We start from the raw sequence: 15,878 nt of genomic DNA, 5'->3' as shown, positions 1-15,878 counted from the left end.
ATGCCTTTTTTTGAGTGGCTGGGTCCAACAACGACATCAATGTACTCAATCAGTCGCCGTTATTCACTGATGTGCTTAGAGGAGAAGCACCCGTAGTGAACTTTACGGTTAATGGACATGAGTACAATAGGGGTTACTACCTTGCCGACAGCATCTACCCCTCTTGGCCGGTGTTTATGAAGGGTATTGTTCTTCCACAGTGTGAAAAGCATCAGGTATTCACAAATGCTCAAGCAGCTTGGCGCAAAGATGTCGAGTGTTCGTTTGGATTGCTCAAATCTAGGTTCGACATTATAGCAGTTCCCGGACGCTCTTACTCACAGCGTACTCTTGGGTTGATCATGCGTGCATGTGTCATCCTACACAACATGATCATTGATGACGAGCGTGATACCGATTTGGACGAGATCTATGAGACAGTTGCGTCCAATGTCGGTCCGGCGATCCACAACGATGCACCACCAAGCCTAGCTGCCAGAATTCAGATGGACACCGAGATGAGGGACTCACCGATGTATGCACAGCTCCAACAGGATTTGGTTGAGCATGTGTGGGCACATAGTCATCCTTAGATTTATGTATTTTTTTATTTATTATGTAATTTTTTATTTATTATGTAATCAGTAACTTTTTTAAGTTGAATAAAATTTATTTCTTGAATTCTTTTGCGTATTCGAACAAAGGAGGTTGAAATAATTAAATCTGGAAAAAAGCTGACATGGCGGGGAGATATCTCCCCCCACAATATTAGGGGGGGGGCGGGGGGTGGGGGCGGGACGGTGACGTGGGTGAGGGAGAATGGGGAAGATAACGTTCTGTGGGACCCATGCACGCGAAAGGAGTCAAGGGACCTAAGCCGGTGGTAAAAATTGAAATAAAATTCCTCCGATCGCATATAAACAACAGATCGATGTATGCTTACAGTTGAACGAAATTACGGCCGGCCGGGGAGAAGTCATTACCTTAGTATTTTAGTTTTGGCCATATGGTACAAGTGTTTTAGTTTGATGGGATGTACCACCATAGCAGTTTATAGGTTCGGCCAGCTTATTTGTGACCAAACGCAGTATTTCTACGTTAAGTCTTTACACAAAGTCAGAACGAAAGTATAGGAGACGTTACACATATGCAGGACTTCCATCGTGTTACACATGTTTAGCACACTTAATAGAGTCTTACACAAAAGAAGTCTTGGTTTTCTCTAAACTTTACAATACGTTGAGAGCTCAAGTCCTTGATTCGACATGAGTGGTTGTATTTTTCTAGATTTAGTTCAGAATTTAACCGTGCTATTCTTTCAGTGGTAAGCGATATACCCATCGAAATTAAATCGCCCGTGGTGACTTCGTCAATCTTTAAGAGCTATTAGCTTAAGCTTTCGGAGATGCTCATAGGAGTATGGTTGCACATATGTATTCATAGGAAAATATAATATCAAAGCACGCAATGCAAGTTCATGCGAGATAAGCCCTCTAAGATACACACCCTACAATAGATCCCATGCTAATAAGAGTTGTAGGTGCAGTTCAAGTACACAAACTATCCTCAACCTTGGGCAGTGACTTATTCCCAAAACACTGGCTCATTCAAATCGTCCTCGTCAACTGAGTAGGCTTCTACTCTTCAAGGCATTTCAAATCAACTAATAGAAACTCCTCAACTCGAGGAAATGTTCCTGGTCCCCCGTACAGGTCCGCGTTAAACTTCTTAACGCTGTCCATCCGTCTGATCTCCAGCCACCTGAGGAAATGTTCATTGTTCTCACTCTTCATCAGTTTCTGACTATTCATAAGTTCCTGACTCTTCATCACTCAGTAGTCCTGGCAAAAAATTCTGAAAAAGAAAAGGACAGACATAGGAAAAGCAGATAAGCAACTGCGCTGTTTTTCCAAGTTTGCTGTGAATCATTGCTGTAATAACAGATAAGCAGACAATCAATCATGCTGCATATAATCGTAAGGCGTGTCTCTCTTTGCTATTGTGTTGAAATTTAACTGGTAAGTTGACTTTAATTAATATAATTAGAAAAAACTCATCAATCTTCTATGTTTTTGTAAAGGGAAGTCAATTCTGAATCAATCTGCCATTACAGCTTCTGATCATGTGTTGTAAAAATAGCCAAGTGCAACCTTTTTTCCCAAGAAAAAGGAAGGGAAACATATTACAGCATGCACAATCATGCAAGATAATCATGTAGGTATCAACATAGAATTCTTTCTTAGTCCAAAAAAAATAAGTGTAATTCTAGCGTTATCTTACATCAAACCATGCTAAGCTTGATCAAGTTTATACAAAAATATCAATATTTATGATACCAAATAAGTCCAATTGAATTCATCATAATTCGACACCTGTTTGGTGTCATAAATTCTAATAGTTTTTTTTCCATAAACTTGGCTGAATTAACTTAAGATAGTTTGAATTAGGAAAAGCTACTCTTTTTTGGATGAAGGGAGTAGATACCATGTCAAGATGACAAAAGAATAGTCGGTGAAATTAAAAAAACACAACAATTGTAAGAGAACATACTTTCTCTTGTATGTGAGCAAGCTTCATCTCGTTCTCCCCAGATTCGCACCACCGAATTAGTTCAGGGCATCCAAAAACCTCCAGGCGCTGCAAGTGGGTGAGTTTCTGTATGGTGCCTGGCAGAGTCTTGATGCCCCTGCAATTACCTATCTCAAGTTCCATGAGAGAGGTGAGGTCCTCCAACCATTCCGGCAGCGACGTGATACTTTCGCAACCTTGCACTATTAGAGTTTGCAGGCAGGTGAGTTTCGACATGGTGTCTGGCAGTGTCCTGATGTCCCTGCAATTAAGTACCCCAAGTTCAGTGAGAGAGGTGAGGTCTCCCAAGCTCTCCGCCAGGGACGCGACGCCTTTGCAACCATCCACAGTTAGAATCTTCAGGGAGTTGAGACCTTGAGGAAATTCCGTTGAGCTGCATGTGAGATCGCTGCAGTTTATAATGGTTAAACGTTCAAGGCATGGGAGGTGGCGAAGCAAGCTCCACCGATGCAGAGGCACCACACAGCATTCCACATAAAGTCGTGTGGCTGTGGAGGCACCCATGGCAACAGCATCCCCCCCTGACAACATTACTTCATCACTACTGTCTACCCGCAAGTCGTGGATACTTGGTGGCAGGCGTGGTTTGAACCTCAACCTTGGGCAGTGTCTTATCTCTACAAAATTGAGGCAGGGGAACACGAAACCGTCCTCGTCACTCGAGTAGGCCGTGTTCCATTCTTCCAGGCATTTCATACCATCTATGCGAAAATGCTCAAGTCGAGGAAATGCTCCTGTTCCCCCATACAGGTCCGCATCAATCTTCTTAATGCTGTCCATTCGTCTCATCTTCAGCCGCTCGAGGTTTGGTAACTGACCAAGTGGTGGCAGGTTGTTGCAACTGGGCAAGTCCGAGAAGTCAATACTGGCCAGACCAGGTAAATAAGCACCAACACGCATCACCCAGGATGGAAAGATGACGCTATTATAACCTTCAAGGCAGAACTCTGAAACACTGTATGGCGGCTCTAGCTCCCTCAAAACTTCTGCATCATCCACAATTCTTATCGCATCTCTAGTCCAGTGTAATGCTAATCGTGTAATATTTGTCTTCTCCACGAGCTTTATTGTCTGTGCCTCTTTTGCCGACCTCATGCTTTCAAGTCTGCTTATCTTCAACCGACCATGGTTTCCATACTCCACCCGAAAAGGATGCCTGCTAGATTCACCAACATAATTATGGACCACAAAATATGGTGAATTTTCTGAGCTGCTCGTGTGCTGAGGTAGCGTGGACTTATCCAACACCAACTGCCTGCAACCCTTGGTATGCAGAAACTTCAAGCTCTCGATTTCAGTTATACTTGCCGGCAGTCTTTGCAGCCGGTGGCAATACGTAAGGTCCAGTGTATGTAACTTCCTGAGGTTAACAATAGTTTCAGGTATGCTAGAAATGTCATCATTGTAACAAAGATTCAGATACTCTAGATTGGTAAGAGTACAGATCCACTCCAGGAGACCGTTTATTTTATCTTGATCGGAAGGTGACATGCTTCTGATGGGGCAGCCTAAATTTAAATGTCGAAGTTCACTGAGATTGCATAAAACCTTTTTCCCTTTCTTGGGATGAAAACTGAAGTATGCGTATAAATCCAAATATTGGAGCTTGGTAAGCCCATTCAAAGCTGCTGTCACACCTTGAAGTAAAGAACATCCTGACAAGTCAAGGTGCACCAGGTTATAAAGATTCCCAAATGACGCTGGTAATTTTTTCATGGTAAAATGATGTGATAAGTTCAAATACTTGAGTTCAGTGAGTCTACCCAAAGCTTCAGGCAACCTGTTAATGCACGGTTGATTACTTGAAGAGAGGTTCAGGTATTTGAGTTTGGTGAGGGATCCCAAATATTCTGCCTCATCAAGTTCGTTTCCAGAAAGGTATGAGCTATCAGACAAGTTCAAGTATTGCAGTTCTGTGAGGCTGGCCAATTCTCTTGGTAGGCGTCCAATATGTTTACAATTTGATAAGTTCAAATACTGCAGCTTTGTAAGTCTAGCCAGGCATTGGGATACTCCTGTGACATTTTTGCAATTTGTAAAATCCATATGCTCCAAAGTTTTAAGGTTACCAAATGATTCTGGCAATCTTTCTATTCCCAAGCAACCAGATAAATCAAGGTGCACCAGACTTTCCATTTCTCCAATCGATTCTGGTAGTGCTAGGATGGCACAAGATCCACGGAGACTAAGATACCTTAAATTCGATAGTTTTGTGATGCGTTCTGGAACCATTCGGTCCCGGATCCTTGGAGCGTTAAGATACCTCAACTGCTTCAGTCGACCAATAGAATCTGGCAACTTTTGTATTGAGCACTTGCTTAAATCCAACACTCGCAGGGACTCAGCAGGTTCAAACGCAGCACCATGTAGCTCAGTTCGCCGACAGTCCAGAAAATGCAGTGCGCTTAGCCTGGCAGGAGAAGATGTGCACCACTCAAGTGGCTTGCTACAGTCAGCGAGCAATGCATAGCAGCAGCTGCTCCCCGCAGTGTTGGCTTGTTTGTTCTGATAAAAAATTTGGTCACCAAGGAGTGAAATTGCCAAGTCATGCACCAGATCGTGCATCATGAACGCTGTGTCATGTTCACCATACGCTCCATAAGTCAGCATAAAAAAATGCATACATACTAGTGTCAGGATTATCAACACTGATTAAATTGTAACATCACGATAAATGCAAAAAAACCGAGCCTAGAAGTATACCAGACCAGACCAAGCCACAATATTTGTTCACTAGCTACACCAGACCATAACTCAGGCTATGATCCTGACAGTGGCTCCAGAAAATAATGGCTGAAGCAGCAGGAGCTCAACTGCTCCAAGGGTAGGATCGATCAGGGGCGGACCCAGGGCCCGGCGACCCTGGGCACCGGCCCGGGCTCCAATGAGCGGGAGTGCATTCGCTGCATGCACAGTTTTAGCCGAGAAAAAAGGAACTGGGCAAAGGCACTACATCACTTGCTGCATGCAGCCATGCACGGTTTCAACTGGGAAAAAAGAAACTGGGCAAATGCAGCTGGCCAAGGCACACATCAGCACAAAGTCTCGTCAAGCAAGAATGGACCATTGCACATTTGTTGATTCATGTGTTCTCATATCATCTCACAGAATATAATGACAGGCAGAAAGGAGATATTTAGCCAGTTAAATAATCGATTTTTGCTCTTGGCTTTTACTCAACAGTTATACTTGGTTGACGGATCATCACTACATTCGTACCATGTTTACTTGTTCGTGATTCTTTCATGAATGAGGCATTTCTTATTGACACAAGGAATCACAGCATGATAACCCCGTGGAAGTCATGGTACCTAATAATTCCTAAAGAAACTCAAATGAGGATGAGCCAAGGGAAGTACTAGAAATTTGAGACAATAATAAAATTTAGTTAATACCATTAATTTTCTTATTTAAGTGGTTGATATTTGTGTGAACTTATCAGCTGCTATGTTGGCCAAGGCTCTATAAAATTTCTAGGTCCGCCACGGGGATCGATGGTGAATGACCGTGCCGGGTCTCCAGAGCGCCACGCCGCAGTTATCGCTGATAGTAGACATTCCCTGTAGGTGCATTATTAGTTAGGGCTGTGGTGCCCCATAATAGCGAGGGTGGAATTCATCGATACTGCCGCAACAGTTTTAGACCTATCAAGGATTGCCCAAGCCTTGCGCCCTCCGTGTATTTTTCGCAGACCGTGTGTTCTACCCCCAATAAACAACAAGGTATGGTTCATCCATGATAATGTAACTTATTGCAGAAACCACACGAGTCACTTGATGTGTTTGACACCCCGCTAAGTCATTTTATTGCGAATGCCCAATCCCCTACTCAGTTTTGTTGCGAAAACCACCCCAGCGTGCAAATGCTTAAGCGATTCAACATGCCATTTTCATAAATTGTGATCCATCAACGTGATCTTATTGAAATTATATACTTCCACAAATAGAATTGTTGGTGAGAAGTTAAACATTATTTCACTTAATTTAAAAAATAAGTTCAATGCATCACGATGAATAAGTCTAATTTAAGGACTTGGACAAGCTTGAGTCATCTAACTTGGCCGGTGGTAATTCTACGTGGGCAAAAACAGGTTGATTTGGTTAAGCATGTGTGTATTGGGGGTGTTTTCAAAACAAAACTAAGTAGGGGGAGGGCAATTGCAACAAAATGACTTATGGAGATGTCAAACTTCAAGTGATTTTTGTGTGTGTGTGTGTGGGGGGGGGGGGGGGGTTACCATGTTTAATATTAAAAAGGACACATGGTTGCTCTTATACAAAACCGAATATTTATTCAAATTAATTGGCTGTTGGCCACACCTTGTTTTTCTTGGCCACTCTGAGCCACTGGTACGATGTTAGTTTATGTTGTTCTATATATCCTCTATTTTCTTAGCATGATTATCAAAAGCTAGCTGTATTACATAAGTTTCCTATCAATTATATTATTACAAGGAAATAGTATGAAATTGTAATTGTAATAGTGGCCAAGGATAACTCACCGTTGGTGACACTGAATGTTGAAGGAAAGATAGTCCCATGAGGTGAGCAATATACTTCTCGCAGAGCTGCGAAGTGGAGAATATTTTTGTCGGCTTGATGAAACCTAAAGAAATCCATTGGTAGATCAGATCATATTTAACAATCTTGTGACCCTTCGGAAAGATTGCGCAGTAAGTAAAGCATGACTTCAAGCAGTCATCCATACTGATATAACTTAATTTCAAGGATGCAAGAACATGATTTGGCAATGAGGCGTCCTTTGAAATAGTTTCATTCCAGATATCACTGTCTTTCACTATTACCCATTGATCATATTTCATTGACTGCAACATGGATCCAAGAGTTTGAGCTGCTAAGGCCACACCTCCACATTTCCGGGCAATCTCTTTTCCTATGCGCACCAACTTTTCTTTGTCATGTCTAGCTTCAAAATCACCTTTTCGTTTAATTATATCCCAGCACATTTTATCTGTCAATGATTCTATCTTATATGGTTCAATGTTACAGCAAATTTTCTGCGCAATGTGTGCACTCCGTGTAGTTACTAAAACAATGATTTTGACGCTGTCACCAGGATTTAGTATAGCCTTCAAATCCTCTAGTTGAAATGTATTATTCTCCCAAAGGTCATCTAAGACAATCATAATCTTCTTGCCAGAAAGTAGTTTGGTAAGGCAACTACTTATATGCTGTATTTCATCAACTTGGTTCTCCTTTTCAGATAGCTGTGAAACTATAGATTTACCAATTTTATCCAAGTCAAATGTCGGGGACACATAGACCCAGGCCTGCGAATAATATTTGAAATTTGTATCATTGTAAATTAGTTTTGCAAAGGTTGTCTTGCCAATTCCTGCAATACCATATATAGGAAGGATGATGATCTTCTCTGGCATGCTCCCAAGTAAAGTAGCCATGTTTATCTTCTTCATTTCTCTGCCTACAATTAGCTCTTCTCGAACATCTAATGATATTTCTTTTGTATTGCCAGATGTTATCAAATTGCTCCTGGAGCTTATCATCGACTTTGAATCTTGGTGTTGATCAGTGATTACTTTATGTTCCTTTGTCAGCTTCAGATGATTATGCATTGTCATCCCATAACCAGTTTTGCGTCTTTTCTGGGGAAGCTGCAAAATTTCAATTTATTTGTTAACACATAGAAAAATGCTGCTTCTGGTCCATAATGTTAGCCACTTAAGATATTAATACATATAAAAAATGTTAAAATAGTTACATACTATGAATTATTTTTCATGACCAAGGTCAAAATCTTATGGAGTCAGACAAACATAGTGGGCCTAGATGTACATGATAATGATTTCTACATAGAATAGGCTATCCCTGGACGCCCGGAGAGAGATAACCTGCCTGGATATGTGGAAGGATCTGCCTATACTCTGAATTTAATAAGCATAGGGCTGCACCCAAGGCTATACTAGACAACGTGATTAGTGTCGGTTCAAAAACCGCAATCATGGTGTCGCCCCTCTCGAGCGCCATGGGCGGAAGGAACCTAGACACCACCACCCAGGCCCCCTCCACGCTCTCCCCTACCACGCTGCCACCAGAGGGAAGCCTGTGCAGTGGCGAGAATAGTGACAGCGAGACACTCCCCTTCTTTATCCTCTCATATCCCCAATTTGTCTGTGCGCTCGTGATGGAGGCGGCAGTCTCCGGCAGCGGTCTTTGGTCCTTGGGCCGGCGGGGTCGCACCGTGCAGGTCGGTGGCGCTGGATCCGTTCCCTGGCCGGAGTTGGGGGCGTGCACTATGTCAAAAACTCACAAAGGAAACACCCAAATTAGTGACGCAAAAACAAAGCGCATCACTAATATTAGGTTAGTGACGGATATAGTTGTAGCGCGTCACTAATATGTTCACTGCAAGCAAGACATACCCCTAATATGCATATACCCCTAATATGCATACATAGGAGACGGTTCTCGACTAAACGCGTCACTCTTAATATGTGGTTTGGTATCATTGACGTGTGTCCTTCACCTGCGTCTCAGCACCCGGACCCAAAATTTTCCTCAAATCCGGTTGAAACCGGACCTCGCGCCCACCTCCCTCCGAGCCTCCGACCCTCACTATGTTTCTCTCTCTCTCGTCCCTTCCTTTCTCTTTCGCATCCACATCTAGCAGCCCGACGCCTCAGCAAACTCGTCCTCCTCCGTGTGCCGCCGCCGGAGCGTTCTCCTGGGCGCTGCATCGCTGCCGTAGGGAGGGGATCTTCTGCTCGCGTCGCCGGCAAGATGGGATCCTGCTCGCGCCCCATATCGTATACGGTATACATGTCCTGGTCCAGTTAGCAGCTAACGAAGTCTATGTCTAATGGATACAATAATGTTCTAGTCCACATTTACGCTTCATTCCTTATCACATTTCCGTGTTCTATGATTGAGATATTCTAAATCCTTTAGCTTCTCACCTTGACCTGTCCAATAAGTAATAATAAAAATGTTCTTTATCTAAATGGCAAAACAAATTGTAGCAACAAAGAAAAATTGTATTAATCATGTTATAGTTATGTGACAAACAACCCATCCAACTAATATATGTTAAATAAAAAAAAAATCCCAGACGCACCACCCTGCATTGTCTTATTATGTTATGAATTGCCATTGGATGAAGAAAAAAGTAAGAAATTCCCACTAAAACATATTTCCATGCCAAAACAAATTATAGCAATAAAAATTAAATGTATTTTCACAAAAAAAAATTCATTGTACGTCTCTACAAAACAAAATTTTCATGTAAAAGTAAAGCTATGATATTGATTACCTCGTTAATGCCAGTTTCTATCTCATTTAGCTTATTGATAATCATGAAAATATCAGGCCTGTTTTGGCTATCTTTCTCCAAGCAGTTCAATGCCATCTTGGTGCATGTCTCTACTTGGTGGCAACATGCTTCAACTAAGAAACCACCACTGCATGTTGCCTGCCACCTCTTCCTCCAGTTTCTGTTGACCTGAGAAATTGAGCCGTCAAGATGTGCAAACTACAATTCAAATTTGAATATGACTTAGCATCTGATTAAATTTTTAATCTTATTAGAAAGAAATATCATTTGTCACCAGATCAATAAATTCATCCGAAGGCATGTCTAGATGTTTGGAGTAGCCTTCTAGTCCCGACACTATCCTTATTATTACGACACCCAAGCTGAATATGTCGAACTTCTCTGAGATTTCACCTCTATCAATGTATTCTGGTGGCTGGTACCCACTGCATTGCACCATATTCGACCAAATTTAATTGTAATACACGGGCACTTTAGTGATTAGAAAAAAGATGTATTCACATGACGCATTCGACTTACAGTGTTCCTAAAGGACTTTGTGTGGTCCTTGTCAGTTCGTCACCAAATATCCTGGATAAACCAAAGTCTGCAATCTTTGGCACCATGTTCTTATCTAGTAATATGTTGTCTGGTTTTATATCTAAGTGTAAAAGAGACTCTTCCAGGTCCTTATGAATATATTTTAAGCCTTCACATGTCCCCTTAATAATTTTGTACCTTGTGCGCCAGTCAAGCCCGCAAGACTCATCTGCATGAAGTAGTTAATAAAAGGATTGTTAATCAATCACATGCAAAAATACATCTTTTCAAAAAAATTGCAAAAGTACCTAGGAACATATTTTTCCATGGAACTGAAAATGGAGCAGATGAGCATACCAGAAAGATGATTTTGAAGACTCCCATTGTGCAAATACTCAAAGCAGAGTGCTCTATGTATCTTCTCAACAATTACAATTTTCCCATCGCACTCTATATTTGTGTGCTCTATTTCATAGCAATAACCAAGAAACTGTACAATGTTTTTATGCTTAACCTTTGTGAGGTTATAAAACTCATTTCGGAACTGCGCATGCCTGTATTCAATATCTTGATTGCCATCTCGAAGTCTCTTTACAGCAACATCCTCACCATTTTTAGTCACTCCCTAGTAAGTATAAAATAGTGAACTAACATTTTTAGTGCCGCTACAAGTTTAGCACAAAGCGTGTCACCCACTGTACATTACTACTAACATCTACGGAGGCTGCAAAGTACGATGTTTCAAAGTGCCATTGTCGGACTTATTCACAACAAAGCACACCGAAATCTTACCCTGTAAACAGCTCCAAATGCTCCTTCCCCAACTTTCCTCTCCTTCGAGAATCCATCTGTAATTTCTCGTAATAACTGAAATGTTAGCTCCTCTGGTTCCATAGTACCCTGGATCTTGCTGTCCTTGCTTGTTGTTCTTTCTGCTAGTACAAAGAAGGCCATCCGGTGAGGAAAGTAAAACATATGCTAACCTGCTAGGAACAGAAGAGTGGCTTTTACCAACGTGCTAGGCTGCTAGAAGATTCCGCCACCTATACGGATGTTCTTTCTGCTGGCCTGATCCTCAAAGCCTGCGACCATGTATGGTGTATCGATCAGATGCAGCAGCTTCTAAGTTGAGTTCAACAAGAATGAAGTGCCAGGATGGAATATAATAGGTGTAAGCTTAAGATTGTACCTGAAAAGGGAATCAGACAGATCCTGGGTGCCCAATGAAGAGAGGCTCTACTCACAAGCACGGTCGCGTTAACGGCACGTCCAACGGGCCGATAGTAGCTCGCGATAGCAGATCCACTCGATAGCACGCTCATCCACCACAACCGGGACCCACCAACGCGGTTTCCGAGCCGAGGGCGGGGGAGGCGAGCTCGCCGGGGAGGAGGCACTGTTGGAGGCAAGCCGGACCTTGGCCGCCGTCGCAGGCGACCGTGGTGCGCCGACGAAGGAGCTCGGCCTCGCGGGCGGCCTCTGGCAGATGGGCGGCTTGGCCGGCTGCGCCGCGGAGCTCCTGCGTGATGCTCCCCGTGGGCGGGCGGAGCAGCGGAACTCGATCGGCAGCGCCGCTGCACCGGCCAGGGCCAATCGCAGTCGCAGCTGCCTCGTCCGTGCAGCTCGGCGCCCCCGGTCTGCTCCTCAGTGGAGCTCGAGCTCACCTGGAGGGAGGACGCCGGCGGCACGAAGGAGCAGCGCCGCCGCGGCCAAGGCGCGAGGCGACCTTCCCTGATCGCCCGCAGTAGCGCAGCGCAGCGCGTGCAGACTCCAAACGCTCAGCCACTGCCACCTGTAGCCGCTACCCCTCCTTGACTTGCTTCCATCAATTTGCACAGATGAGGATCAGGGCATCAGGCAGTGGTCATTCTTGTTCGTGGAGAACGATGAGCAAAGGAATGGATAAGAACGACGCCTTATGCTGCACCAGCTAGCCTCTGAGTTCATGGACCAGGGGTCCCAACTGTAAGTGTCTGACTCCATATATATGTGCACACTCAGATCATATAATTCCCTTTTTAATTACCAGTTGCTTCTAATTTTGTTCTCTATAATCATAGCTATCAAATTCCAAAACAGACCTTTGCTCATTCAAGAAATAATACCGTATAAAGTAGAAAACAATACTATTGCAGATACCACGACTCTCTTAACTTACATGAGATTTTTGGGAGTGGTACACTTGTGATGTCAAGTGCGTTACAGCACAGCAGCAATATTTTGGCTAACGCACCTTGCTACGGGGAGGGCTCTCCCGGTAGCGATCGGTGGAGAGCCCTCTACCCCCACCGTCCCATACGTTGCATGTGAGCTATGACGAGCACATACGTATCAATCTCAACTTTAAAAAATTAATAGTCTACAACCATACATTCAAATCAAAATTCGATTATAACATTATGTTCAATTTAACAAGAGCTTGTTTCGCTTAAAGTGGTAAAATTACTGTTTCAGTAACAAATCTTACTTCCTCCGCCATATAAATTAGTCATAAGTTACATATACTATTGGCAAGTTACTTCCTATCATGAATCAGAAAGTTACTTTTTCTAAAATTCATATACTATAAAGTTACTTTTTCTTAACTTTTATGCAGTATAACAGTTATTTTTTTTTAATAAAGGCATGGATAGAGAAGTTAGTTTTTCTAACATTAATGTACCGCAAAGTTAATTTTTTATAATTTTCACGGAGTACAAAGCTATTTTCTTAGCACTGGATTGTAAAATTATTTTTAGGGTAAATATGACCATTTTTCTTTTTTGAAATCTGGAGGGATTAGACTTTCCATTTTAAGAAAGTTTGAGGGCTCTCCTTGTAAGACTAAATGAAGAGGCCTCTCCATTTGGATTTTACCCTGGGTGGACATATACCTATACGTGACGTGAGCGTTGTAACCACATCATGTCCTCTCTATACATGATCTCATTCATTTTGTTTATCGTACTTTTGACTTGGACATTTACTCTCTTCATTATTCACAGCTTGTAGTTCTGCTAATTTCTTTCTCAGTTGCTCCAACTCCTTTGGGACGGACCCAAATTTCTCCTTGCTCCAGCCCTTTAGTGCTGTCATCACCTCCAAAAGGGTTTTAGACATAGAACGCAAGCAATTCTTCTGGCCAGCCTTCTTCCATGCTATCTCAATTTCATCACCCAGGGATTATTCATCTCTCTACCACATTATTTCATATTGAGCCACTTTCTCTCCCAACAGTCTGTCCTCCGATCCCTTCCAGTCCGCAAAAGAATAGGGCAACGATCCAAGGATGGTGAAACCAAATGTTCCACAGAAGCAGGGTCAAAAAAAGGCTGGACCACTCGTTGCATGCCACCGCTTTGTCCAAATGTAGCTTCACATTTCGCCTCCCATGCTAGCCATTATCATACTACGTCCACGGCAGACCCCTGCAACCAATGTCATGCAGATCACAGAAAGCCAGAACTCCCTGAACGCCTCCATCTGCTTTTCTCCTCTCTGCCTCTCCGGGAAGTGTTTGAATTGCCAAAGTGTCTCGTTAAAATCACCCATCACAAGTCACAACCCATGGCAGACCAGAACAAAAGCTCCCACATTAGATGTCTGTTCCCCACCCATGGCTCCCCACACACAAAGGTGATACACCAAGCAGTGGGAGGTTCCTGGACCGAGACATCAATTAGCCCGTTGTTTAAAATCCAGGTTTTCATCCCAAACACAGCACGATGCCACCGCCTAAACGAGAACTGCTCAGTGCCGAACAACCTTTCAGTCCCAGGCGCCATCAATTCAGCCCGGATCGGAACAAAACCATTCCGGCCAAAAACCCTTGGGCCATTTTGCCCTTTCCCCTCCACATTCCGATCCATTGGTAAGAAAGCAGCGGGCAGCGGCGGGAGCTGAGGCCGACGACGGCCGGCTTGAGGCGGCGAGGATGCGACACAGCTTGTTCTTCATCGTTTGGGACAGCTACCAAATAAATTATTAGACCAACCTCCCTCGCAAAGCAAGCTGCACTGCAGGATCAAATGGCTCGCCGTCTCCTGCTCTTGATTGCATAACACTCTTAGCATTACAAATGGGACGGCGCGGTGGCCCTGCAGATGCTCATAGGCGCGGGGAACGAACGCGCGCGCGTGCGTGTAGCCTCCGTGTTCGGGCACGCGTACGCGCTCCTCGTGGACTCGCCGGAGGTTCGGAGCGGACTGCGGACACGACGACTCAGACGGTTCGAGGTCACGCACACCCAGCGACAAATTAAAAGCTCACCAGCCGGCCGGCGGCGGCATTGCACTATTGCGCCCGCGAGATGCAAAGTGGAAGAAAAGGTTTGCTAGCTAGCTGCGAGAGCGGCTGAATGAAATGAAAGAACCTCTTACCTCTCCTGCACGCGCCCCGGCCGGCCCGTCGAGGTCGGGTACGGTGGCGACGCCGCGGCGCGACCCGCACCTCCTCCTCGGTAGAGGGTAGACGCGGCCGGACATCACAATTACTTCATTCCAGCGGGAACGAGCGGGCAACAGCATGCAGCACCATGATTAACAAACAGGCTAAGGTTGGGCCGTATTTCCCTCTCGACTAGAGCAACCAAGGCCCAACAATCTTGACAAAATTACTAGGCCTCATTTCTAGAGGTAAAGGAAGGGGCCCGAAGATCTGTGGTTCTGCTCAAGTCCGGCCTTCCCAATCTGCGATTCTAGAATGTGTATCTTAAAATTGTGTATAATTTTTTTTGAAAAGATGGCACGAGATTTGCCGAATTTTTATTAGACGGAAAGAGAGAATAACAATAAAAAAGTTTTAAAATTACAACTACATTCACTCCGACTACGCACCAACTCCACTCAGAAGAAACCACCACGCAAGCAACAAACTCAAGAAACCACAACGAAAAAATAAAAAGAGACACACCACTGTAAGGTTGGAGTAATTCTGTTAACTACTTTTGTCGCCTACTGAAATTGCTGGACCTCTTCCTTGATTAGATAAGTTATCTCTATCACGGTCTTTTCTTCATGCCTAATACTTTTTTCTTGCGCTCATTCCAAATGTTCCACCGGAAATAAACAAAAAGACTGTCAAAAAAGGATTTACTATCTTTCGCGACCATCGCTCGACATTTCTTCCACTATCTGTAGATAGAACTCACGGAACCTCTGGTCGGCAATTGGTTTAATTTGATCGAACCAATTAACCAGCTGATCCCAAACTGCACAAGTAAACGAGCAATCTTTACAAAGATGCTTCCGCGTCTCTAGTACTATGCTCAATAGTTTGCACAAAGAATCATAGGGCCAACCTCTTTTCTCCAAGTTGTTTGCTGTTAATACCTTTCGGTGTGGTAAAATCCATGCAAAGAATTTACATTTTGGTTCCGCCTTTGCCTTCCAAATTGGGGTAATGGAAGTCTTCTTGCCTGCCCTACAAATTGGATGCGATATGCGCTCTTAGTAGTGTATTCCCCATCCGATGTCCATCTCCAAATAATCTCATCATCCATATTT

General features: G+C 43.7%; 1 protein-coding gene across 7 annotated transcripts; it reads right to left on the bottom strand.

Annotated features, from left to right (window-relative positions):
- Positions 1–1,391: 1,391 nt before the first annotated feature.
- On the bottom strand, positions 1,392–12,332 carry LOC112899191 (putative disease resistance protein RGA4). Of its 7 annotated transcripts, XM_025967561.1 has the most exons (11): positions 11,585–12,332; positions 11,407–11,477; positions 11,188–11,327; positions 10,753–11,020; positions 10,396–10,624; positions 10,151–10,301; positions 9,856–10,044; positions 7,070–8,200; positions 4,332–5,172; positions 2,530–4,223; positions 1,392–1,833 (listed from the first exon to the last, which is right to left on the bottom strand). In XM_025967561.1, exons 3-11 carry the CDS (start codon positions 11,287–11,289, stop codon positions 1,783–1,785), a joined length of 4,656 nt encoding a protein of 1,551 aa, XP_025823346.1. In that variant the 5' UTR covers positions 11,290–11,327; positions 11,407–11,477; positions 11,585–12,332; the 3' UTR covers positions 1,392–1,782. The 7 variants fall into 7 exon arrangements, with proteins under 7 accessions (XP_025823346.1, XP_025823343.1, XP_025823342.1 ...); XM_025967558.1 differs by having other exon boundaries at positions 2,530–5,172; positions 11,188–11,330; positions 11,585–12,331; XM_025967557.1 differs by having other exon boundaries at positions 2,530–5,172; positions 11,585–12,331.
- Positions 12,333–15,878: the final 3,546 nt, after the last annotated feature.

This window comes from Panicum hallii, chromosome 7 (assembly GCF_002211085.1).
Source record: "Panicum hallii strain FIL2 chromosome 7, PHallii_v3.1, whole genome shotgun sequence".
Taxonomy (NCBI): Eukaryota; Viridiplantae; Streptophyta; class Magnoliopsida; order Poales; family Poaceae; genus Panicum; species Panicum hallii.
The sequence above is the reverse complement of the archived record's forward strand: the minus strand, read 5'-3'. Positions and strand labels throughout refer to the sequence as shown.